Source organism: Ranitomeya imitator, chromosome 7, assembly GCF_032444005.1.
Source record: "Ranitomeya imitator isolate aRanImi1 chromosome 7, aRanImi1.pri, whole genome shotgun sequence".
Lineage (NCBI taxonomy): Eukaryota > Metazoa > Chordata > Amphibia > Anura > Dendrobatidae > Ranitomeya > Ranitomeya imitator.
The window spans coordinates 81,429,463-81,455,662 of record NC_091288.1 but is presented as its reverse complement, the minus strand read 5'-3'; the positions used below and the strand labels follow the sequence as shown (position 1 = coordinate 81,455,662).

Below are 26,200 nucleotides of genomic sequence, written 5' to 3'. Positions count from 1 at the left end.
TTGTGAAGGAATATCATACCAGTCCTGTTCCTTGGATTATGGTATTGAATGGCTTATTGTACGATAGCCGGACCTCTAGTCTTCATTGGAAGCACACTAAGAAGTTGTTTACACCCACAGGATCCACTTTCTCTACATTGTTTTCTTCAATCACACCACTTTTATTTTTATGTATTTTCTCCACACTGTGATAGTTTCTGAAATTCGACCCCGGATATTTTTTAGCTCTGATGCTAAAACCTCATTTGAACTTGCTCAACTTGGAAAACTTGATTTCTTGAAATGTCTAATTTCCATACAGGAAAGTGAAAGGCCAGGTGTTTCTAAAGAAGTGGCCATTAAGTATAATGTCCTTTCAATGATGAGGAAAACGGGAGTATCTTGGTATTTCCGTATATTTGAGTGATGGATATCACATATTGGTGATGGATGGTGATGAGGATTGTATGAGAGCGCTCGGTTAACCACTAATATATGCTGTGCATAACAGATGAATGATCTGCATGGGAGAAGTCGGGGGAGGACTCTTCACGCAGCATTCATTAGACTTTCTTCACTCCTCTGCAGCAGATTTTCAGTGAGAGAAGTGATTATAGATGACGGGAGACTTGCTAACACATGTGCTGAGGGTTATTTTTGTGTTTTAGACATTTGAAGATTTTACCAATGATAAACAAGCCGTGGAGCACCAACAGAGGATAGTGGACATCCTGCTGAAGGTATGTGAGTGGTGGTAGGAGTCTTCTACATTGGCCGCTACTAAACTAATGGCACTAGGTTCCTCAAAGATTGTATCCTGTAACACTACCATGGATTTCTTTGGCCAAGCATTTAATGCCGCACAATGCATTGGGATTATCTACTCTCCAGATATGTATGGTTACACATTTCCCTCCTCATGCATACCTCCCCACGTACAGCCTACAGAAATGTAGGGTGATTCCAATGATGGCATCTTCTCCCGGGTTCATTGACTTTTGCGCTTACCTTGTATAATCTAAGTTCACACAGGCAAATATCAGTCTGTAAAATGACCGCAGTGCCTGGATAGTCCTGGGGGTTCCCAACTGGAACTTGGAGCTTTATATGTGTATGAGGGAGTAAGGTCTGGTCAGGAAACTCGCAGTTAGTACAGCATTGTGGTCCATACTGAGAATCCAAAGAGAAAAGCATTACTGCAACAAGTCGCACACCTGCAATTAATGAGCAACAAAATACATAAAATACAAGCTGATTTTATTGACAGATCAAAGAAAAAACACACCATAAACAATAAAAACATAATTAAAAACATATAAGCACCATCAAAACACACAGGAAAAACGGACCATAATACAGTGTAATAAGTTAACCCAAAATTAACCCAAATGGCTCATGGGGTACAGCGCAAAATTGTAAATAGCGGGACGGTGCCAAAATAGTAAGCCAGGATGCACACAGTGCCAGGCCAACAAAACAATAGTAGGCACAACAATATGTCCCAAGCAGAAGTAAAAAGAGGCGAGCCCAAACAATGGCTAATGGGAAACCTATATATGGTGAAATCACTGGGTCACAGAAGGTAAACGGGAGATAACCTCCCACAAAGATACAACCTGGCATCACCACACCAGGTTGTATCACACATCAATGGACCGCCTATAACACAGGAGAGTTCTTCTTCCAGTGCCACAGACTCCTTGTCACTGCTGTGCTCTCATCACAAGATGAAGATGCTTAACATTTAACTCAGAATTCACTCATATCTTATAAGAAAATGCATTTTTTTTAAACTGGGCAACCACTTTGAATCCAAAAAGTCTAAACCAGTTGTTTTGGCTTCTTTCTAATTTTAGAGAGTATTCTCATTACTTACTAAGAAATACAGGTTCAAGCACCACGGGATAGAATCGCTGTTTGGGTCAGTGGGTCCATACGTGCTGGGTATGCATGAAATATACCAACAGCAAATAATAATCACTAATAATGTGGATTTCAAGGGCTGAGACACAAATATTCTTCCACGCATGTTCTGATCCACTCACTTCCTGCAGCACATATTGTGTTGGTCAGTAGAGTTTGGGATGATTTTGCCTTTTTGTGTGTGTGTGTGTATAGGTGGTAGAGGATCCAGCACGCATGAGTAAATAAAATCAAGGTTTATTCCAAAATCATTAAAACATATTCATCATTGTCTATGCCATAAAAAGACTAGGCAAGACTGTAAGAAATGGGAGTTATTACGCGTTTCAAGCCCTTTGTACACCCTGGTTTTCAGTCACAACATGTATATATATTTTATTATACATATACACACTGGGGAAAATAAGTACCGTATATACTCGAGTATAAGCCGACCCGGGTATAAGCAGAGACCCCTAATTTTGCAACAAAAAAACTGGGAAAACTTAATGACTCGAGTATACAGTTAAGTCCATGTATATTTGGACAGAGACCACATTTTTCTAATTTTGGTTATAGACATTACCACAATGAATTTTAAACAAAACAATTCAGATGCAGTTGAAGTTCAGACTTTCAGCTTTCATCTGAGGGTATCCACATTAAAATTGGATGAAGGGTTTAGGAGTTTCAGCTCCTTAACATGTGCCACCCTGTTTTTAAAGGGACCAAAAGTAATTGGACAATTGACTCCAAGGCTTTTTCATGGACAGGTGTGGGCAATCCCTTCGTTATGTTATTCTCAATTGAGCAAATAAAAGGCCTGGAGTTGATTTGAGGTGTGGTGTGTTATGATCAGGTAATTCAGTACCACAATGGACATAGAAGTCAGAGCACATACAGTGACCTGACAATAACCCAAAAACATAGAACGAGCTCTGAGACGTGGAAACTCTGCTGACCGCAATCCCTAATCCTCTCCAACCACACTAGAGGCAGCCGTGGATTGCGCCTAACGCTCCCTATGCAACTCGGCACAGCCTGAGAAACTAGCTAGCCTGAAGATAGAAAATAAGCCTACCTTGCCTCAGAGAAATACCCCAAAGGAAAAGGCAGCCCCCACATATGACTGTGAGTTAAGATGAAAAGACATACGTAGAGATGAAATAGTTTTAGCAAAGTGAGGCCCGACTTTCTGAACAGAGCGAGGATAGGAAAGGTAACTTTGCGGTCAACACAAAACCCTACAAACAACCACGCAAAGGGGGCAAAAAGACCCTCCATACCGACTAACGGCACGGAGGTACACCCTTTGCGTCCCAGAGCTTCCAGCAAGCAAGAAAAAACAAATAAGCAAGCTGGACAGAAAAAAACAGCAAACAAAATAACAAAAGCGGAACTTAGCTATGCAGAGCAGCAGGCCACAGGAACGATCCAGGAGGAAACAAGTCCAATACTAGAACATTGACTGGAGGCCAGGATCAAAGCACTAGGTGGAGTTAAATAGAGCAGCACCTAACGACTTCACCACAACACCTGAGGAAGGAAACTCAGAAGCCGCAGTACCAGTCTCCTCCACCAACGGAAGCTCATAGAATCAGCCGAAGTACCACTTGTGACCACAGGAGGGAGCTCTGCCACAGAATTCACAACAGTACCCCCCCCTTGAGGAGGGGTCACTGAACCCTCACCAGAGCCCCCAGGACGACCAGGATGAGCCATATGAAAGGCACGAACAAGATCAGGGGCATGGACATCAGAGGCAAAGACCCAGGAATTATCTTCCTGAGCATAACCCTTCCACTTAACCAGATACTGGAGTTTCCGTCTTGAAACACGAGAATCCAAAATCTTCTCCACAATATACTCCAACTCCCCCTCCACCAAAACCGGGGCAGGAGGATCAACAGATGGAACCATAGGTGCCACGTATCTCCGCAACAATGACCTATGGAATACGTTATGAATGGAAAAAGAATCTGGAAGGGTCAGACGAAAAGACACAGGATTAAGAACCTCTGAAATCCTATACGGACCAATGAAACGAGGTTTAAACTTAGGAGAGGAAACCTTCATAGGAATATGACGAGAAGACAACCAAACCAAATCCCCAACACGAAGTCGGGGACCCACACAGCGTCTGCGATTAGCAAAACGTTGAGCCTTCTCCTGGGACAAGGTCAAATTGTCCACTACATGAGTCCAAATCTGCTGCAACCTGTCCACCATAGTATCCACACCAGGACAGTCCAAAGACTCAACCTGCCCTGAAGAGAAATGAGGATGGAACCCAGAGTTGCAGAAAAACGGCGAAACCAAGGTAGCCGAGCTGGCCCGATTATTAAGGGCGAACTCAGCCAAAGGCAAAAAGGACACCCAGTCATCCTGTTCAGCAGAAACAAAGCATCTCAGATATGTTTCCAAGGTCTGATTGGTTCGTTCGGTCTGGCCATTAGTCTGAGGATGGAAAGCCGAGGAAAAAGACAAGTCAATGCCCATCCTTGCACAAGAGGCTCGCCAAAACCTCGAAGCAAACTGGGAACCTCTGTCAGAAACGATATTCTCTGGAATGCCATGTAAACGAACCACATGCTGGAAGAACAATGGCACCAAATCAGAGGAGGAAGGTAATTTAGACAAGGGTACCAAATGGACCATCTTAGAGAAGCGATCACAAACCACCCAAATGACTGACATTTTTTTGACAGACGGGAAGATCTGAAATAAAGTTCCTAGAGATGTGTCCAAGGCCTCTTCGGGACCGGCAAGGGCAAAAGCAACCCACTGGCACGAGAAAGCAGGGCTTAGCCCGAGCACAAATCCCACAGGACTGCACAAAAGAACGCACATCCCGCGACAGAGATGGCCACCAAAAGGATCTAGCCACTAACTCTCTGGTACCAAAGATTCCAGGATGACCAGCCAACACCGAACAATGAACCTCAGAGATAACTTTATTCGTCCACCTATCAGGGACAAACAGTTTCTCCGCTGGGCAACGATCAGGTTTATTAGCCTGAAATTTTTGCAGCACCCGCCGCAAATCAGGGGAGATGGCAGACACAATTACTCCCTCTTTGAGAATACCCGCCGGCTCAGATAAACCCGGAGAGTCGGGCACAAAGCTCCTAGACAGGGCATCCGCCTTCACATTTTTAGAGCCCGGAAGGTACGAAGCCACAAAGTCAAAACGGGCAAAAAACAGTGACCAACGAGCCTGTCTGGGATTCAACCGCTTGGCAGACTCGAGATAAGTCAAGTTCTTATGATCAGTCAAGACCACCACGCGATGCTTAGCTCCTTCAAGCCAATGACGCCACTCCTCGAATGCCCACTTCATGGCCAGCAACTCTCGATTGCCAACATCATAATTTCGCTCAGCAGGTGAAAACTTCCTGGAAAAGAAGGCGCATGGTTTCATCACCGAGCAATCAGAACTTCTCTGCGACAAAACAGCCCCTGCTCCAATCTCAGAAGCATCAACCTCGACCTGGAATGGAAGCGAAACATCTGGTTGACACAACACAGGGGCAGAAGAAAAACAACGCTTCAACTCTTGAAAAGCTTCCACAGCAGCAGAAGACCAATTGACCACATCAGCACCCTTCTTGGTCAAATCGGTCAATGGTTTAGCAATACTAGAAAAATTGCAGATGAAGCGATGATAAAAAATAGCAAAGCCCAGGAACTTTTGCAGACTCTTCAGAGATGTCGGCTGAGTCCAATCAGGGATGGCTTGGACCTTAACAGGGTCCATCTCGATAGTAGAAGGGGAAAAAATGAACCCCAAAAATGAATCCTTCTGAACACCAAAGAGACACTTTGATCTCTTCACAAACAAAGAATTAGCACGCAGGACCTGAAACACCATTCTGACCTGCTTCACATGAGACTCCCAATCATCCGAGAAGATCAAAATATCATCCAAGTATACAATCAGGAATTTATCCAGGTACTCTCGGAAGATGTCATGCATAAAGGACTGAAACACTGATGGAGCATTGGCAAGTCCGAATGGCATTACTAGATACTAAAAATGGCCCTCGGGCGTATTAAATGCAGTTTTCCATTCATCGCCTCGTTTAATACGCACAAGATTATACGCACCACGAAGATCTATCTTGGTGAACCAACTAGTCCCCTTAATCCGAGCAAACAAATCAGATAACAACGGCAAGTGGTACTGAAATTTAACCGTGATCTTATTTAGAAGGCGGTAATCTATACAAGGTCTCAGCGAACCATCCTTCTTGGCCACAAAAAAGAACCCTGCTCCTAATGGCGACGATGACGGGCGAATATGCCCCTTCTACAAGGACTCCTTCACGTAACTCCGCATAACGGCGTGCTCAGGCACAGATAAATTAAACAGTCGACCTTTTGGGAATTTACTACCAGGAATCAAATCGATAGCACAATCACAATCCCTATGCGGAGGTAGGGTATCGGACTTGGGCTCATCAAATACATCCCGGTAATCAGACAAGAACTCTGGAACCTCAGAAGGGGTGGATGACGAAATAGACAGAAATGGGACATCACCATGTACCCCCTGACAACCCCAGCTGGACACAGACATGGATTTCCAATCTAATACTGTATTATGGACTTGTAGCCATGGCAACCCCAACACGACCACATCATGCAGATTATGCAACACCAGAAAGCGAATAACCTCCTGATGTGCAGGAGCCATGCACATGGTCAGCTGGGTCCAGTACTGAGGCTTATTCTTGGCCAAAGGCGTAGCATCAATTCCTCTCAATGGAATAGAACACTGCAAGGGCTCCAAGAAAAACCCACAACGCCTAGCATACTCCAAGTCCATCAAATTCAGGGCAGCGCCTGAATCCACAAATGCCATGACAGAATAAGATGACAAAGAGCAGATCAAGGTAACGGACAAAAGAGATTTTGACTGTACCGTACCAATGGTGGCAGACCTAGCGAACCGCTTAGTGCGCTTAGGACAATCAGAGATAGCATGAGTGGAATCACCACAGTAGAAACACAGCCCATTCTGACGTCTGTGTTCTTGCCGTTCAACTCTGGTCAAAGTCCTATCGCACTGCATAGGCTCAGGTTTATGCTCAGATAATACCGCCAAATGGTGCACAGATTTACGCTCACGCAAGCGTCGACCGATCTGAATGGCCAAAGACATAGACTCATTCAGACCAGCAGGCATAGGAAATCCCACCATGACATCCTTAAGGGCTTCAGAGAGACCCTTTCTGAAAATAGCTGCGAGCGCACCTTCATTCCATTGAGTGAGTACGGACCACTTTCTAAATTTCTGACAATATACCTCTATCTCATCCTGACCCTGACACAGAGCCAGCAAATTTTTCTCTGCCTGATCCACTGAATTAGGTTCATCGTACAGCAATCCGAGCGCCAGGAAAAACGCATCGATATTACTTAATGCAGGATCTCCTGGCGCAAGAGAAAATGCCCAGTCCTGAGGGTCGCCACGTAAAAAAGAAATAATGATCCTAACTTGTTGAACTGGGTCACCTGAGGAGCGAGGTTTCAAAGCCAGAAATAGTTTACAATTATTTTTGAAACTCAGAAATTTAGTTCTATCTCCAAAAAACAAATCAGGAATAGGACTTCTTGGTTCTAACACAGAATTCTGAACCACAAAGTCTTGAATATTTTGTACTCTTGCCGTGAGCTGATCCACACATGAAGACAGACCTTTAATGTCCATCGCTACACCTGTGTCCTGAACCACCCAAATGTCTAGGGGGAAAAAAAGGCAAAACACAGTGCAGAGAAAAAAAAATGGTCTCAGAACTTCTTTTTTCCCTCTATTGAGAATCATTAGTACTTTTGGCCTCCAGTACTGTTATGATCAGGTAATTCAGTACCACAATGGACATAGAAGTCAGAGCACATACAGTGACCTGACAATAATCCAAAAACATAGAACGAGCTCTGAGACGTGGAAACTCTGCTGACCGCAATCCCTAATCCTCTCCAACCACACTAGAGGCAGCCGTGGATTGCGCCTAACGCTCCCTATGCACAGCCTGAGAAACTAGCTAGCCTGAAGATAGAAAATAAGCCTACCTTGCCTCAGAGAAATACCCCAAAGGAAAAGGCAGCCCCCACATATGACTGTGAGTTAAGATGAAAAGACATACGTAGAGATGAAATAGTTTTAGCAAAGTGAGGCCCGACTTTCTGAACAGAGCGAGGATAGGAAAGGTAACTTTGCGGTCAACACAAAACCCTACAAACAACCACGCAAAGGGGGCAAAAAGACCCTCCGTACCGACTAACGGCACGGAGGTACACCCTTTGCGTCCCAGAGCTTCCAGCAAGCAAGAAAAAACAAATAAGCAAGCTGGACAGAAAAAAACAGCAAACAAAATAACAAAAGCGGAACTTAGTTATGCAGAGCAGCAGGCCACAGGAACGATCCAGGAGGAAACAAGTCCAATACTAGAACATTGACTGGAGGCCAGGATCAAAGCACTAGGTGGAGTTAAATAGAGCAGCACCTAACGACTTCACCACAACACCTGAGGAAGGAAACTCAGAAGCCGCAGTACCACTCTCCTCCACCAACGGAAGCTCATAGAGAGAATCAGCCGATGTACCACTTGTGACCACAGGAGGGAGCTCTGCCACAGAATTCACAACAGTGGTGCTTGCATTTGGAAGGTTTTGCTGTGAAGTAAACATGCGGTCAAAGGAGCTCTCTATGCAGGTGAAACAAGCCATCCTTAAGCTGCGAAAACAGAAAAAACCCATCCGAGAAATTACTACTATATTAGGAGTGGCAAAATCTACAGTTTGGTACATCCTGAGAAGGAAAGAAAGCACTGGTGAACTCATCAATGCAAAAAGACCTGGGTGCCCACGAAAGACAACAGTGGTGGATGATCACAGAATAATCTCCATGGTGAAGAGAAATCCCCTCACAACAGTCAAAGAAGTGAACAACACTCTCCAGGAGGTCGGCGTATCATATCCAAATCTACCATAAAGAGAAGACTGTATGAAAGTAAATACAGAGGGTTCACTGCACGGTGCAGCCACTCATAAGCATCAAGAATAAAAAGGCTAAAAAACATCTAAAAAAGCCAGCACAGTTCTGGAAGAACATTCTTTGGACAGATGAAACCAAGATCAACCTCTACCAGAATGATGGAAAGAGAAAAGTATGGCGAAGGCGTGGTACAGCTCATGACCCAAAGCATACCACATCATCTGTAAAACACGGTGGAGGCAGTGTGATGGCTTGGGCATGCATGGCTGCCAGTGGCACTGGGTCACTAGTGTTTATTGATGATGTGACACAGGACAGAAGCAGCCGAATGAATTCTGAGGTATTCAGAGACATACTGTGTGCTCAGATCCAGCCAAACTGATTGGTCGTCGTTTCATACTACAGATGGACAATGACCCAAAACATAAAGCCAAAGCAACCTAGGTGTTTATTAAAGCAAAGAAGTGGAATATTCTTGAATGGCCAAGTCAGTCACCTGATCTCAACCCAATTGAGCATGCGCCTCACTTGTTAAAGACTAAACTTCAGACAGAAAGGCCCACAAACAGCCAGCAACTGAAAACCACAGAAGTGAAGGCCTGGCAGAGCATCAAAAAGGAGGAAACAGCGTCTGGTGATGTCCATGAGTTCAAGACTTCAGGCAGTCATTGCCAACAAAGGGTTTTCAACCAAGTACTAAAAATGAACATTTTATTTAAAATTATTGAATCTGTCCAATTACTTTTGGTCCCTTTAAAAACAGGGGTGTCACATGTTAAGGAGCTGAAACTGCTAAACCCTTGATCCAATTTTAATGTGGATACCCTCAGATGAAAGCTGAAAGTCTGAACTTCAACTGCATCTGAATTGTTTTGTTTAAAATTCATGGTAATTTCTATAACCAAAATTAGAAAAATTTTGTCTCTGTCCAATTATATGGACGTAACTGTAAGCCTAGGGTGGAAAATGCAGGAGCTACCGGTAAATGTCAAAAATAAAAATAAATGCCAATAAAAGTAAGATTAATTGAGACATCAGTAGGTTAAGTGTTTTTGAATATCCATATTGAATCAGGAGCCCCATATAATGCTCCATACAGTTTATGATAGCCCCATAAGATGCTCCATATAACAATGTGCCCCATATAATGCTCCATGCAGTTCATTATGGCCCCATAAGACGCTCCATATAACAATGTGCCACATTAATGCTGCTGCAATGAAAAAAAAAAATGGCATACACTCCTTTCGTCGCTGCCCGCTGCTCCTCAGCGTCCTGTCTCTCCGCACTGACTGTTCAGGCAGAGGGCGGCGCACACACTAATACGTCATCGCGCCCTCTGACCTGAACAGTCACTGCAGAGGGCGTGGAAGATGGGGCGGCGGTGGAACGAGGAAAGGTGAATATGAAATACCTGCTCCCGGCGCAGTCTCTGGCAGCTTCTCCCGGACAGATGGTCTCTGGCGCCCGCAGCTTCTTCCTCTGTTAAGCGGTCACTGGTACCGCTCATTACAGTAATGAATATGCGGCTCCACCCCTACGGGAGTGGAGTCGGGTCCATATTCATTACTTTAATGAGCGGTACCGCGTGACCGCTGAACAGGCAAGAAGCTGCCAGCGCTGGAGACCATGGGACACACAGGGACCTCGCCAGGTGCAGGTGAGTATGTGACGGTCATCGCCGACCATGACTCAAGTACTGTATAAGCCGAGAGGGGCACTTTCAGCCCATTTTGGGGCTGAAAATCTCGGCTTATACTCGAGTATATACGGTATTTGATATGCTGACAATTTTGAAAGTTTTCCGATCTACAAAGAATGGAGAGATCTTTAATTTTTATCATAGGTACACTGCACCAGTGAGAGACAGAATTAAAAAAGGAAAAGAAATCATTGTATGATTTTTTTTTTTTAAGTAATTAAATTGCGTTTTATTGCATGAAATAAGTATTTGATCACCGACTATATATATATATACACACACACATACACACATATATATATATACACACATACATATACACACATACATATACACATACACATACACACACACATACACACACACACACAAAAGTGTTGGCATCCTTTAGATTGTTCCAGAAAATGAAGTATTTCTCCCAGAAAATGTTTGCAATTACACATTATTTGTTATATATACATGTTTATTTCCTTTGTATGTATTGGAGCAAAACAAAAACGAAACAAGATTGGGGGGGGGGGGGGGTGAGATAAATTGGGCATAATTTCACACAATCCCAAAAATGGGCCTGACAAAATTGCTGGCTCTCTCGACTTAATATTTGGTTTCACACCCTTTGATTTCAGTTAACGGTATATATTCCAAACGCTGCCTATAACAATCAACAAGCTTCTACACCTCTAAACTTGAATTTTGGCCCTCTCTACTTTTGCAAACTGCTTCAGGTTTCTATTATTTGAAGGGAGCCTTCTCCCAACAGCAATTTTATGATCTCTTCACACGTGTTCAATGGGATTTAGGTCCGGACCCATTGCTGGCGACTTGAGAACTTTTGCAGCTCTTTGTATCCATCCATTTCTGGGTGTTTCTTGAAGTATGTTTGGGATCATTATCCTTCTGGAAGACCCATTACCTAGGACGCACACCCAGCTTTCTGACACTGTGCACTTCATTGTGACACAAAATCCTTTGGCAATCTTCATATTTCATAATACCTTTACACACAGTCAAGGCACCTAGTGCCAGAGGCTGCAAGATAACCCCAAACAACTTTGTAGGTCTCATTCCGTTTTCGGTAAACAGTAGAATGATGTGCTTTACCAAAAAGCTCTATCTTGGTCTCATCTGTCCACAAGATACTTTCCCAGAAGGATTTTGGCTTACTCATGTGCATTTTGGCAAACTGCAGTCTCGTTTTTTTTTCTGTCAGCAGTGGGGTACTGGGTTACACATAAACATGTGTATAACAAAACGTGCAATTGTAATAACTTTCTGGGAGAAATACTTCATTTTGTGGAAAAATTTAAAGGGTGCCAACACCTTCAACCATGATTTAGTGTGTGTGTATATACAATTTTACGATATGTCGATCATTGCTTTATAGTGTATTTTGCCAAGCCTAGAAAACAACGTTCTTAAAGTACCGTAATACTATTTTTTATTGAGCTTAATCATCTTTCTACTCTTTATTTAATCTGTCTATTGAAAGGTAACTCTGATCCTTTAGAAAATAAATTGTCCTCCTATTGTACAAACCGGGACTCCAAAGCATCAATTACCATCTCGTTTGTTACAAATTTTCCTCCTTTCAATTATTTTTTGGAGTTTCACAAGGAGAAAATAATCAGATGGGCCAAAACAGGAGAATATAGAGACTGGTCGACAGTTTCGCAGCTGAGTTTTTGCAGGGCAGCATGAGACTTGTGCTGGCGTGTTATCCTGCAAAAACAAAACGTTTTTGAAAAGTTTTTAATGAAGTTTCACCATTCACCTGATAGGTTTAACTCTTTTAATCACAATTTCAAAATAACAGAACCTTTTCTGCTAAAACTTAGCGTGTGCACTATAGTTAATTGAAGTAAATATTTCTCAGTACTTCCTATCTGTACGTCTTGTATGCCGTATATATCATTGTGTTTTCTCTCCTTCAGGTTATGGTTGAGAACTCCGATTTTACACCATCCCAGGTCGGTTGCCTCTTCACATTCTTGGCTCGCCAGCTGGCCAAACCAGACAACACACTTTTTGTTAATAGAGTACTGTTTGATCAGGTAAGAATGAAAGTTTAGGGATGTCTGCTCTGTCCGCTGCTTTTTGCACTGGCGGTGGAGCCCTTGGCGCAGACAATCAGGAAAGCGGCCTCAGTGAGGGGGTTTAGATATGGACTAATAGAAGAAAAAATATCCCTGTATGCGGATCATGTGCTGCTTCTTGTTTTTAGAGGACTCGGGAGATTCATTATTGGGAGTGATGAATATCCTTAAGACATTTGGGACTATATCGGGCCTAGAAATGAATTGAGAGAAGTCTAAAGTTCTAGCTGTAGATGAATGTAGTGATGACCTACTGATACCGGGGGAGGGGAGCAGGCTGGCAGTGGTGCAACAGTTTAAATATCTGGGCATTCAGGTATCACTTCCGCTCTCGAGCTACATGGACTTGAATCTGACTCCATTGCTGGGTAAGTTTAGGAGTAAAATAGGGGCATGGTGTCAATTACATCTTTCAGTGGTGGGAAGAATAAATTTGATTTAAGATTGTTTTAATGCCCCAGCTGCTATACGTGTTGCATAATGCCGCCATATGGTTTCCCAAAAGATGGTTCCATATCATTGATTCTATATTTAGAGACCTTGTGCGGGGGAAAAACAGTCGAGGATTAGGCTTGAGGTATTGCAGAGGCCCAAGGATGGAGGGGGGGTTGGCGCTTCCGAACCCTTGGATCTATTATTTAGCTGCTCAGGGCCAACAGATGAGGGTGGTGGAGGGAAGAAGCTGACATAGGTTCAGCATAAAAGTTGTTGGTTCAGGTTCTTGGGATGGACCCATTGATTCAGGGGCTAGAGGCAGGTAGTTTTAGGAGGTTAGGATTGCTGTACCCCATGTTGGCATTGATACATAAAGTTTGGGAAGCAATAAAAAAGATTAGGGGATTGGAGAATTTGACAAATTTTTCCCCGATATGGCAAAATGAAACATGATAAAATGGGGGAATTTAAAAATCGGAAGAGGCTGGGAATACAATGTGGTTCAGATACGGGATAGCCAGGGACTAGTGTATTTTGAGTGGTTACAGGAAGACTATGGGCTACCAGAGGTCTGTAGGTTCCAGTATGGACAGCTTAGACATGCATATGTAACTCAAAGCAAGACGGTCAGTTTGGAGATCCATAAAGATCTACTGGTGGACTATGTTTGCGCAGAGGGGGGAACAAAAGGGGTGGTGTCTAATATCTATAAGGATTTATTATATACCTTCTTAAATAATTATCCAACTAAAGCAAAGGGAAAATGGGAGGAGGAGTTGGGAAGGATAGAAGAGGACAAATTGGGAGGCGATTATGGAATATATGCCACAACTGTCGTTGAGTGAGCCGGGCAGACTCTCGCAGATATGTACTTCATAGAGTATATAGGACTCCAGAATGGCTGTATAGAGCGGGTTTGAGACAGACTTCGGAGTGTCCTCGGTGGAGGGGGCAGGGATCCTCCATATGCTGTGGCAGTGTCCAAGGCTGAACCAGTATTGGATGACAGTGGTCGGTGCCATTGAGGGAGCGTATATCTGTAGGATTGAGAGGGGTCCTGTGGTATGTATTTTGGGATATGTGGAGGAGATTCAAGTGTGTGTGTATATGTATGTATGTATGTATGTATATATATGTATGTGTATATATATATATATATTTATGTGTATATATATGTAGTGGCAATAGCGAGATTATTATATATTGCGCAGAAACTAGTCACCAGATACTGGATAAATAATGAACCGCTGGTGTTGAGAGAATTTCTTAGACAGTCTGATTCTATTGTGAACAGAGAAAAGAGTATTTATGCTAAAAGAAAAGGGGAAAAACATTTGAGACATTGTGGACACCATGGGTGGAGAGAAGATGATCCCGACTCAAGGTTATACTATCAATCACTTGCTGTTCATGTGTGTAATGGGAGGGGAGGGAAAGTATACTGTGAAATTTATGACCCTGCTAAATTTGGCAATAATGAGATTGTCTTAAGTTTTGTTAATACAAAATTATCTGATTAAAAAAAAAAGTTTATTTTAAAGTGGATTTATCATCAAAAGAATATCTATTGTTTTAAATCAAATATCTATTGTAAATGCATTTATCACCCCTGGTCACTATATTGACCCTGCAAAGCACATGGGAATCCTGATAAATATTGTATGTCTTTTATATGGATTCTGGTGATTGATTTTTGTGAGGTAGAGGAGGGACGAGAATTGCTGTTAAAGGGAATCTGTCACCCCTGGAAGATTTTGAGCTATTGCTATGGGCATACAGTAATAGAATGGTAAACCAGTCTTACCTGTATGCCTAATAACCGTGGTGTAGATGTTGATAAAAGCAGTGTACAATGTTATGTTAATGATCTCTTCCAGGCTCCGCGGCGTGTGATGCCTGGAAGAAATCCTTGCCTCCTCTCTATTATAATGGCACCCTTCTCCCATTCTTGTCACACTGACCTGTGATGTGCAGTTGCGGGGCTGTAATCCCGCGCATGCGCCGTTTACACGTACGGTTAAGGGAAACTTCTATGGGCAGAGTCTTCATCGATCTTCTGCGCAGGCGCTGCTGAGTTTGTTATTGTGCAGTCACTCGCTTGAGCAGAAGATCGGTGAAGTCTCTGCCCATAGAAGTTTCACTTAACCGCACGAGTGGACGGCGTATGCGCGGGATTACTGCACGTCACTGGTCAGTGTGACGTGTATGGGAGGGGGTGCCATTATAATGAGGACAGGAGGCAGGGATTTCTACCAGGCACCGCACACCCTGGAGCTTGGAATAAATCATTAACCTAAAACATTATAACTGCATTTCTCAAGATCTACACTGCAGCTGTGAGGCATACAGGTAAGACTGGTTTACCATTCTATTACCTGTATGCCCATAGTAATGACTCAATATCTCCAGGGGGTGACAGATTCCCTTTAACCGGATCTGCTATTGTATTCATGTATTGAGCAATATGGAATTATGACAATTAATGCAGCTCTCTTTAATAGGTTCTGGAGTTTCTGTGCAGTCCAGATGATGATTCTAGACACTCAGAAAGACAACAGGTACGGCCACTTGTATACAGGCCCCACACTGATCTTTGTTTGTGCCATTTATAATAAGTATTTCAGTCAGTGCTTAAAGTGAACCTGTTATGTGATCCAAGCTGCTCAACCACAAGCATCAGGCACGGCTGTATCATCTCAGCCAGGAATGTTGGACTCAAAGGCCATAGCGTTACAGAGAACATACTCTAAAAGCCACCGAGGACCAAGCCTGCATGTCCACTAATGATCCAGGCTGGTCCCCAGCTGCAGTTCTCCGCCTGCTGCCTCGGATTGACAGGTCTCTGCACATACATGCATGGATTGGATCCATTCGGATAAAACATGTCAGATGGCCGGAGCTGCTGGAGTAATCCGATTCTTCTATAATGATGATAATGGCTTTTTGTTTTTTTTTAAATCACAATGCATTTCAGCTCTGTCCTGGCATCTTATCAAGTAAAAAAAATACAAATGTAGACAGAGTCCTGTCAATCTAGGGCAGTGGGCGGCTTTTCAATTCTGGTTTTCTCTGAAATGTCGCATCGTTTTATAGTCAGACATACCTGGCTGAGATCATACAGCCAGTGCCTGCTACATGCTGCGTGTGAATGGAGATGTCCTTTAAAATCTTGACTTTATTAATTTCGAAAAGCGTAACAGTGTGGCATGATATAAAGTTGAGACACACACCTCTCCTACACATTTTGAGCTGGAGCACGGGGCTCTTAATCACGGATTTAGGCAAATTCATCAGGTCACATCTGAAATGTCGCACTCTGCCACTTATATTAGAGCTAATTATGTGGAAACTGGCAATACCTCTCCTAACAGAATGCCTAAAAATGGAGAATGGGAAGGAAGCATGCCCTCAAGTCCATGTTATCCTCTCCCTCATCAGTAATTTGTCATGTAAAATGTATTTCTCAGGAACGGCCAATGGTTTTATCAGAAGACTCTCTTGCTCCTAATTGATAGGTTTGCACTGCTACCTATAGATGGGTTGGAGACATTTTGATTTATATCAAACAATGTTGGATGTTAATAAATTTTCCTGAAATATTAGTTTGCTGCCATTTTCTGAATGTGGACAATGCAGCCTCTGATATAACTGAGCAGTGTTTTCCAAGCCGTCATTTGCATTCCTTGTATGAACCGGATATTGCTTTTCGATTACAGGACACTGGGCTGAAGAAGTAATAATGGCAGTATTAGTACAGTGGTTGCTTTTATTACAAAAAATCCTGATTTCTATGCAGCGCAATCATGGCTTCATTGCTGAATATTTTCCAGGAATCTGAGCTCAGCCGTCTCACTCTTTCTATTAATGCCAATAGATTCTTGGGCAAAAATAATTTAAGGCGAGGAGAGAGTAACGCCAGATCTTATTATTCGACAGGCTGATAAAGGAGGTCAGTGGTTGTACGGGATAGTGAAATCTATAAACAGCAAAATGTGGCATTACTGTCGGACTGAGACATACATTCATCTATCATCCAATCTTTTAGCAGAATTCAGAATAACTTCAAGCATGTATATCTGAGGTCGTCTCTATGGTGTACTATAGAGGACCTGACACCAGGGTAAGAGTCCAGTATGTGCTCTTATTCATGATGCTCCCCTGAGGATTTCATTTTTCTTATTTAAATCTGCCATACGATTCCAGAGATTTGGGCCTTTTTATTTGGTGCTGTTTCTTAGTCCTCATTTAGGGGGGCAGTGATCAGTAGGGATGGATCTGCAGTACCTGCTGCAGTCACTATAAGATTGGTGGAGCTGCGCTCCTCCGCTCTACCAACTGAGCACAACCTCTTGGCACCAGGAACAGCCGATCAGCACTGGTGCTGGGCGTCGCACCTCCACCCATTTGGTAATCTAAAGAATAGCCCATCAATATAAAAATATTGGACAATCCCCTTTTCAAAGCAATATCCCAAATCTATACAGTAATTGTGTGTAAAAAGCAGCACTGGAGGCAGTGGTGGGCTGTGTACCACCCAGATTTTCCTCCGTAGGTCAAGGTAATAATCATCATCTGTTGGGGAAATAGCCAGAGGTTCTTACCTGGCTACAAACTAAGGACCTCTTAAATGTGGTTACACACAATGTATTTGTTGCAAATACATTTTTTAAAAATCTTTGCATACTCAAAGTATTTAATCATAATCAGAATATTATTTGCAATACCACGCATGTGGACAATGTAATCACAGACGTGGCAAGCAATATTCAGCATGTAGGATGGGATACTGACAGCTTAGACACCCACATTTGTTGGTATTTGTCAGACTCCGCAACGTCTATCAAAAGAGAGATTTCAGCAGTGTCTGCTTTGCTTCTGGAGCTGGCAACTACCACAACTGGCCCCATATGCTGCACATTTTAGTCCTGTCACTTTGTAGAATCTAGGGTTAATTCCTACCGGTGCAACAGTGTCTGCTCCTGGAGCTGGCAACTACCACAACTGGTCCCATACGCTGCATGTTTAGCCCTGTCACTTTGTAGAATCTAGGGTTAATCCCTACCGGTGCAGCAGTGTCTGCTTCTGGAGCTGGCAACTACCACAACTTGTCCCATATGCTGCACGTTAAGCCCTGTCACTTTGTAGAATCTAGGGTTAATCCCTACCAGTGCAGCAGTGTCTGCTCCTGGAGCTGGCAACTACCACAACTGGTCCCATACGCTGCATGTTTAGCCCTGTCACTTTGTAGAATTTAGGGTTAATCCCTACCAGTGCAGCAGTGTGTGCTTCTGGAGCTGAAACTACCACAACCGGTCCCATACGCTGCACGTTAAGCCCTGTCACTTTGTAGAATCTAGGGTTAATCCCTACCAGTGCAGCAGTGTCTGCTCCTGGAGCTGGCAACTACCACAACTGGTCCCATACGCTGCATGTTTAGCCCTGTCACTTTGTAGAATCTAGGGTTAATCCCTACCGGTGCAGCAGTGTCTGCTTCTGGAGCTGGCAACTACCACAACTTGTCCCATACGCTGCACGTTAAGCCCTGTCACTTTGTAGAATCTAGGGTTAATCCCTACCAGTGCAGCAGTGTCTGCTTTGCTCCTGGAGCTGGCAACTACCACAACCGGTCCCATACGCTGCACGTTAAGCCCTGTCACTTTGTAGAATCTAGGGTTAATCCCTACCAGTGCAGCAGTGTCTACTCCTGGAGCTGGCAACTACCACAACTGGTCCCATACGCTGCATGTTTAGCCCTGTCACTTTGTAGAATCTAGGGTTAATCCCTACCGGTGCAGCAGTGTCTGCTTCTGGAGCTGGCAACTACCACAACTTGTCCCATACGCTGCACGTTAAGCCCTGTCACTTTGTAGAATCTAGGGTTAATCCCTACCAGTGCAGCAGTGTCTGCTCCTGGAGCTGGCAACTACCACAACTGGTCCCATACGCTGCATGTTTAGCCCTGTCACTTTGTAGAATCTAGGGTTAATCCCTACCGGTGCAGCAGTGTCTGCTTCTGGAGCTGGCAACTACCACAACTTGTCCCATACGCTGCACGTTAAGCCCTGTCACTTTGTAGAATCTAGGGTTAATCCCTACCAGTGCAGCAGTGTCTGCTCCTGGAGCTGGCAACTACCACAACTGGTCCCATACGCTGCATGTTTAGCCCTGTCACTTTGTAGAATCTAGGGTTAATCCCTACCGGTGCAGCAGTGTCTGCTTCTGGAGCTGGCAACTACCACAACTTGTCCCATACGCTGCACGTTAAGCCCTGTCACTTTGTAGAATCTAGGGTTAATCCCTACCAGTGCAGCAGTGTCTGCTTTGCTCCTGGAGCTGGCAACTACCACAACCGGTCCCATACGCTGCACGTTAAGCCCTGTCACTTTGTAGAATCTAGGGTTAATCCCTACCAGTGCAGCAGTGTCTACTCCTGGAGCTGGCAACTACCACAACTGGTCCCATACGCTGCATGTTTAGCCCTGTCACTTTGTAGAATCTAGGGTTAATCCCTACCGGTGCAGCAGTGTCTGCTTCTGGAGCTGGCAACTACCACAACTTGTCCCATACGCTGCACGTTAAGCCCTGTCACTTTGTAGAATCTAGGGTTAATCCCTACCAGTGCAGCAGTGTCTGCTCCTGGAGCTGGAAACTACCACAACTGGTCCCATACGCTGCATGTTTAGCCCTGTCACTTTGTAGAATTTAGGGTTAATCCCTACCAGTGCAGCAGTGTGTGCTTCTGGAGCTGAAACTACCACAACCGGTCCCATACGCTGCACGTTAAGCCCTGTCACTTTGTAGAATCTAGGGTTAATCCCTACCAGTGCAGCAGTGTCTGCTCCTGGAGCTGGCAACTACCACAACTGGTCCCATACGCTGCATGTTTAGCCCTGTCACTTTGTAGAATCTAGGGTTAATCCCTACCGGTGCAGCAGTGTCTGCTTCTGGAGCTGGCAACTACCACAACTTGTCCCATACGCTGCACGTTAAGCCCTGTCACTTTGTAGAATCTAGGGTTAATCCCTACCAGTGCAGCAGTGTCTGCTTCTGGAGCTGGCAACTACCACAACCGGTCCCATACGCTGCACGTTAAGCCCTGTCACTTTGTAGAATCTAGGGTTAATCCCTACCAGTGCAGCAGTGTCTACTCCTGGAGCTGGCAACTACCACAACTGGTCCCATACGCTGCACGTTTAGCCCTGTCACTTTGCTGCATGACAAGGGATTAACCCTAGATTCTACAGTGTCTGCTTCTGGAGCTGGCCTCTACCACAACTGGTCCCATACGCTGCACGTTTAGTCCTGTCACTTTGTAGAATCTAGGGTTAATCCCTTCCCGTGCAGCAGTGTCTGGTCCTGGAGCTGGCAACTACCACAACTGGTCCCATACGCTGCACAGTTAGCTCTGTCACTTTGTAAAATCTAGGGTTAATCCCTTCTGGTTGCAGCAGTGTCTGCTTCTGGAGCTGGCAACTACCACAACTTGTCCCATACGCTGCACGTTTAGTCATGTCACTTTGTAGAATCTAGGGTTAATCCCTTCCCGTGCAGCAGTGTCTACTCCTGGAGCTGGCAACTACCACAACCAGTCCCATACGCTGCACAGTTAGCCCTGACACTTTGCAGAAGCTATGGTTAATTCCTACCGGTGCAGCATCTGGATGCAGTCTGCATGTTCTCCTGTGCCTCATACTTTCTATGCTTGAGATGGGAGAATCAGGCTCCCTTTGGCAGCAATGGCAGATGTTTGGGGTTATATTCTCTGCACTGTGCCACAGATGATTTGGGCATTATAAAAATCGCAGCACATAAATACATAAAGGCTTACAAGGAGATATTTCTCGGTAGCAGTGAACTGTCTGACCTCCTAATTAGTTGCCAGGAACCTTTGTAAGACCGTGTACAAGAGGATATAGAAATGGATGTTCTATTCGGTAATAGTACCTCTGCCGATGAATTGCACTCTGAGTTCAGAAGGAATTGTAAATGCTTCCGGACTACCTGGGGCTTTCTGTCTAGTCATCTTGTACCGTGCAAACTTCCTTCTGTGATTTTGATGGCTTCTGTTTTAGGTTCTCCTGGAGCTGCTTCAGGCTGGAGGAATTGTTCAGTTTGAAGAGAACAGACTGATCCACCTGGCAGAAAGAGCACAGTTGTAAGATACCTTTTTTTTTCTACAGTTTTTTTTCAAGCAATTGCTGGCTATTATAATCGTCATGAGCCATTTTTACTATTCGGGCTGACATCTGACATTCACGAACCGAGTATGGACCGCTATAACCAAACCATGGTGTGGGTCTTCTGACCTAAACTCAACAGCCTTGTAAGCATATATGAAACTGTTGAGTTTTCTGTCATGGGACCCTCGGACGGTCCAGGCAAAGCCGTCCATTCTCACAGCGTGAATGTCTGATGCATGAAACACCTAATCTACTCGTACAGTGGACGTATACCCTAATTTTCCCAATGACAGAAGCAGATATTACTTTGAAAATATTTCAGGTCTGTGTATGATCATAAACATTGATGCTGATTTTTGATGATCTGGTTTAGATCTGGCGGGTCTACTAGAATTTTTGCTTAAATATATATTGTAAAAAAAAATTGTAAAATTTAAAGAAGCAATCATCATATTACATAGCACTGTGTACTTACAATTGCTCATTTTGCCTTTCCACCCAGCTAATTCTTCGCTCTTCTCTGCTCTATGTAGAAACAGGAAGTCTCTTGTCCCAGAATTTATAATCCCCCTCTTGAACTCCTGGCTCAGCTGCTCCCTTCTCCACCCTACCAGGGACTTTTGCAGTGACTCATCATGACTCATACAGGGAAAACTGACCTCCTGTTTCTACTTGGAGCTTACGAAGAATCCGCTAGTCAGTTTTTGATTGAAAAATTAATTGGGTAGAAAGGCAAAATGAGCAATTGTAAGTACAGTGCTGTCTAATATGATTGCAATATAGCAAGATGATACAAATTTTGATGGAGGTACTTCTCTTAAAGCACTTGCATTTCTGTACTTTTGTCAGCAAGGATAGTGCTGCATCTCAAGTTAATGGAATCTTTCACATTCTCCAATGGCTGTTTAAAAAAAAAAATTCAGCATTTTCTGATGTAATTTATTTTTTAGATGAACCATATATAACATATAAGCTGCATTTATGTGATTAATAATTGTCTTTTTCTCTGTTTTGTGTCTAGTTACCAGATCTGTGAATTTATGTATGAAAGAAAGCACCTATATGATAAAATCATAGAATGTTATTTGCAAGATCCCATGAGAAAGGTACTGTTATACTGAGTAATGGAAAGTATGTGACTGAATATTTCCAGAGATTTTCTGCCTGCCACGAAGCTGAGTGAGAAGGCATGTTTTACACACAACACCTATTTCTACCTGCTGTTCAGAATATGGATGGATATTTCTTCCAATATAGAGCTTTAATTAAACTTGCATATTCCAAGGGTATTATGGATTATAAAATATCTGTTGGCTTCTTCTAATAGAAGTTTTGATTTTTAGTACACAAATGTATACATTACACAACATTGAAATTGCAGCATCAAAGAGGAAAGATCATGGGATTCTGGAAATCATGGGATGATAGACATGGTAATGATATGCAAATGATAAAAAAATGAAAACACCACTTTCAAAAGGTCTTAATTTATTCAGTATAGAGTATGATCGCAACATGCTGAAATACCCACATTAACACTCCCTAGCTGCTATGTATCAGTGATGTTATTAATGGTTGTCTGAGGAATGTTCAGCCATGCTGATTGCACTTGGGCATCATCAAGATCCGCTGCTGGCAGCTCCCTTTGCTGTTGCTGATTAATGACTTCCCGATGTACTTAATGGGAGATGAGTCTAGAGACCATGATAGGAATTTTACCCCATGCAGGCTGCTCACAGAAGCATGAGCAACATGCATCCTGGTATTGTGACATTGATAATATATTAGAGAGCTGCATCTACAGAGAATACATTCGCAAAAAAAGTGCAATAATAAGACCAATTATCTAATGAACACCTAGGCAAACCACTGGAAATGTGGATTTCCTCGTTGGTCCATCTTTTCAGTGATAAATGGGACAATAACTGTATACCATAATAAGTAGCAGTTTATTAGGAAACTATAAGTTTAAAGAGATTGTCCTGTCATCTAATATTGATTATCTATCCTTCGGATAGGTCATTGTGATCAGATTGGTATCCTATCCCCATGAATGAGTGCTAATGTGAAGTACTTGGGAGCGGCCACCACACGTTGTATGGAGCGCTGCTGTTCTTCTCCGGTCAATGTTTACATCCAACCTCTCACAGAGCTAATAACAGGAGATCACTGGGGTTGTCTGCCCCCCGAATGATCAGATATTAATAACGTATCCTGTGGATAGGTCATTAATAGTGATGAGCGAATACACTTGTTACTCGAGATTTCTCGAGCACGCTCGGGGGTCCTCCGAGTATTTTTTAGAGCTCGGAGATTGTTTTTTTTGCTGCAGCTGAATGATTTGCATCTGTTAGCCAGCATAAGTACATGTGGGGGTTGCCTGGTTGCTAGGGAATCCCCACATGTAATCAAGCTGGCTACAGATGTAAATCATTCAGCTGCGGCAAGAAAAACTAAATCTCCGAGCACCAAAAAATACTCAGAGTTCACCCGAGCATGCTCAGGAAATCTCGAGTAACGAGCATATTCGCTCATCACTAGTCATTAATATTAGAGTCCTGGACAAGCCCTTTATAGGTTAGCGCATCTTTCCTCACATCCTGTCAGTCTATACAGTCTGCTGGTGGAGGAGCTTGTGACCAGACCAGTCCATCTGCCTCCTTCAATTGTAAAACGCCTCACATACGAAAGCTGCTGCATCACCTCACATGTTCCTCCATTAGTGGCCATATTATGGACAGAAGGCGACTGATTAGGCTGTGAGGAAAGCAGCAATAACAAGATAAAGTGGCCGACCTCTCCAAAGGATTCTCCTCCATAACATTGGCCATATACCTTAGATAAATGTTGGTGGAGTTGAGAACCAGCTTGGACAGTTTTCGTATACAGTTTTGTATAATTTTGCATTCATACTCCTAAAATAAATTTTTTTCTCTGACAGCAAGAAGTTTTTAATTACATTCATAACATCTTGTCAATTCCTGGATACAGTCCTGAGGAAAAGCAATCAACATGGGATAAGGCAATGGGACATATGGAGGTAAGCCAATCTGGAAAAACATGTCTGTCCTTATGATCTAACTTTTACCTTATTCTATGAAAGCTTCCCCTTCCTTTCTTATGTTTTATTTTTATTTTAACATTGTCGAACAAAGGAAACTGAATTTTCCTCAACTGAATATGAAACATCAGATTCAAACCTCTTCTTGTTATGCCATCCTTCTTCTTGGTTTGCGTGGATTTCTACATCATCCACAGAAATATCCTCATCGCGCTCCTGCGCAGACGTACTTCTCTGCCCTGTTGAGGGCAGAGCAAAGTACTGCAATGCGCAGGCGCCAGGAAAGGTCAACAGGGCAGAGAGCAGAGAAGTATGTCTGCGCAGGAGCACTATGACGAGGAGACTTCTGTCTATGACACGTCATCCAAACGAACCAAGAAAGAGGATGGCATCGCAAGAAGATGGGTGGCGCCAGACCAAGAAGAACGACACCTCTCGGACTGGATCGCCCCACAGGTGAGTATAGTAAGTTATTTTTCTTCTTACAGGTCAGGTTGGAGGCAGATATACAGCATTATAGAATGCTGTATATGAGCCCTCAAAGGCGGTGGCCGTATCTCATATCGGCCAAACCTGGTGACAGGTTCCCTTTAAGTAAAAAAGAAAAAAAATAACCTACCGTATGTGTTTGGTACCTGCAAACTTGTAATGACCTGGAGAATCATAATAGCAGGTCAGTTTAGTATTTATTGAAAGAAAAAAAAATTGTGGAATTGCACTTTTTTTTGGAATTTAACCGCACTTTTAATTTTTTTCCTGTTTTCCAGTACACAAAATGATAAAACCAATGGTGTTGTTTTTTTGCAGTACTGTTTGTACTTTTGAACAAGTCCTAACACGGCCATATTGACCAAAAAAACTAAAGTTATAGGTTTGGGAAGAAGGGGAGCAAAAAACAAATGCAAAAACAAAAAATTGCGAGGTCGTGAAGGAGTTGAATTGAATGTTTTTAGTACAAAAACAAAAGGAATTAATTACCGTTCTATCCAGTAACATCTATTTTTCATGGATTGACTATAATTCATAAATCAATATTCCCTCCACCATTGCGTCCCATTATAGCAGGGATGGGATCCCTTAATGAAGGATTGATCTTCTGGGGAGACGAATATCTTAGGTTATTAGTACAAATTATCCTTAGCTTTATAAAAGACTCAACAACTGTGTTAAGAATCACGAGTCACATAAAATGGGATAAAGAAAGTGTTTTATTACCTGTGATGTAACACACATTTGTACTTGTGTATTTCTTATCACTTTGCTCTGAAGGCAGTAGACTATCATTTAAATAATTTCAGTATGTATAATGATGATTTCAATATTTGTTATGTTGGCACTAGATTATCTATTGGCGCATAGTTTCTTTTTAATAAAGAATATTTTACCCTTCGCCACGACAGCACCCTGTCACTTAAAGTGGGTGCTGTCGTGGCTCATTAAATGGGCATTACCGGTAAGTAATCCGGCTTTTTACCCTTCGCCATGACAGCACCCTGTCACTTAAAGTGGGTGCTGTCGTGGCTCATTAAAAGGGCATTACCGGTAAGTAATCCGGCTTTTTACCCTTCGCCATGACAGCACCCTGTCACTTAAAGTGGGTGCTGTCGTGGCTCATTAAAAGGGCATTACCGGTAAGTAATCCGGCTTTTTTTTGTAGACAGTGGTAGCCCCATTGCTGTCTTGGTTCTTCCCTTCTCTAGCGATTTTTATTGGTTTCCTGGTGGGAAAAATTTCACCTTTCCTCTGACATTAACCCTTTCTGTGATCAATTGATGTTGTGTCTCCTCTATGTTGACGACATCGTTATATGGAAAGAAGACATGGCAGTCATACCAAATTTCACTAAAT

At 43.2% G+C, this 26,200-nt stretch overlaps 1 protein-coding gene across 1 annotated transcript in view; it reads left to right on the top strand.

Annotated features, from left to right (window-relative positions):
• Nucleotides 1–26,200, top strand: part of VPS8 (VPS8 subunit of CORVET complex) — a 252,427-nt gene that overhangs the window by 141,978 nt on the left and 84,249 nt on the right. The window contains exons 28-33 of the mRNA XM_069733555.1: nucleotides 648–719; nucleotides 12,515–12,634; nucleotides 15,613–15,669; nucleotides 21,184–21,266; nucleotides 22,313–22,397; nucleotides 24,233–24,331. Coding sequence (XP_069589656.1) covers nucleotides 648–719; nucleotides 12,515–12,634; nucleotides 15,613–15,669; nucleotides 21,184–21,266; nucleotides 22,313–22,397; nucleotides 24,233–24,331 — 516 coding nt within the window. The remainder of the gene's footprint in view (nucleotides 1–647; nucleotides 720–12,514; nucleotides 12,635–15,612; nucleotides 15,670–21,183; nucleotides 21,267–22,312; nucleotides 22,398–24,232; nucleotides 24,332–26,200) is intronic.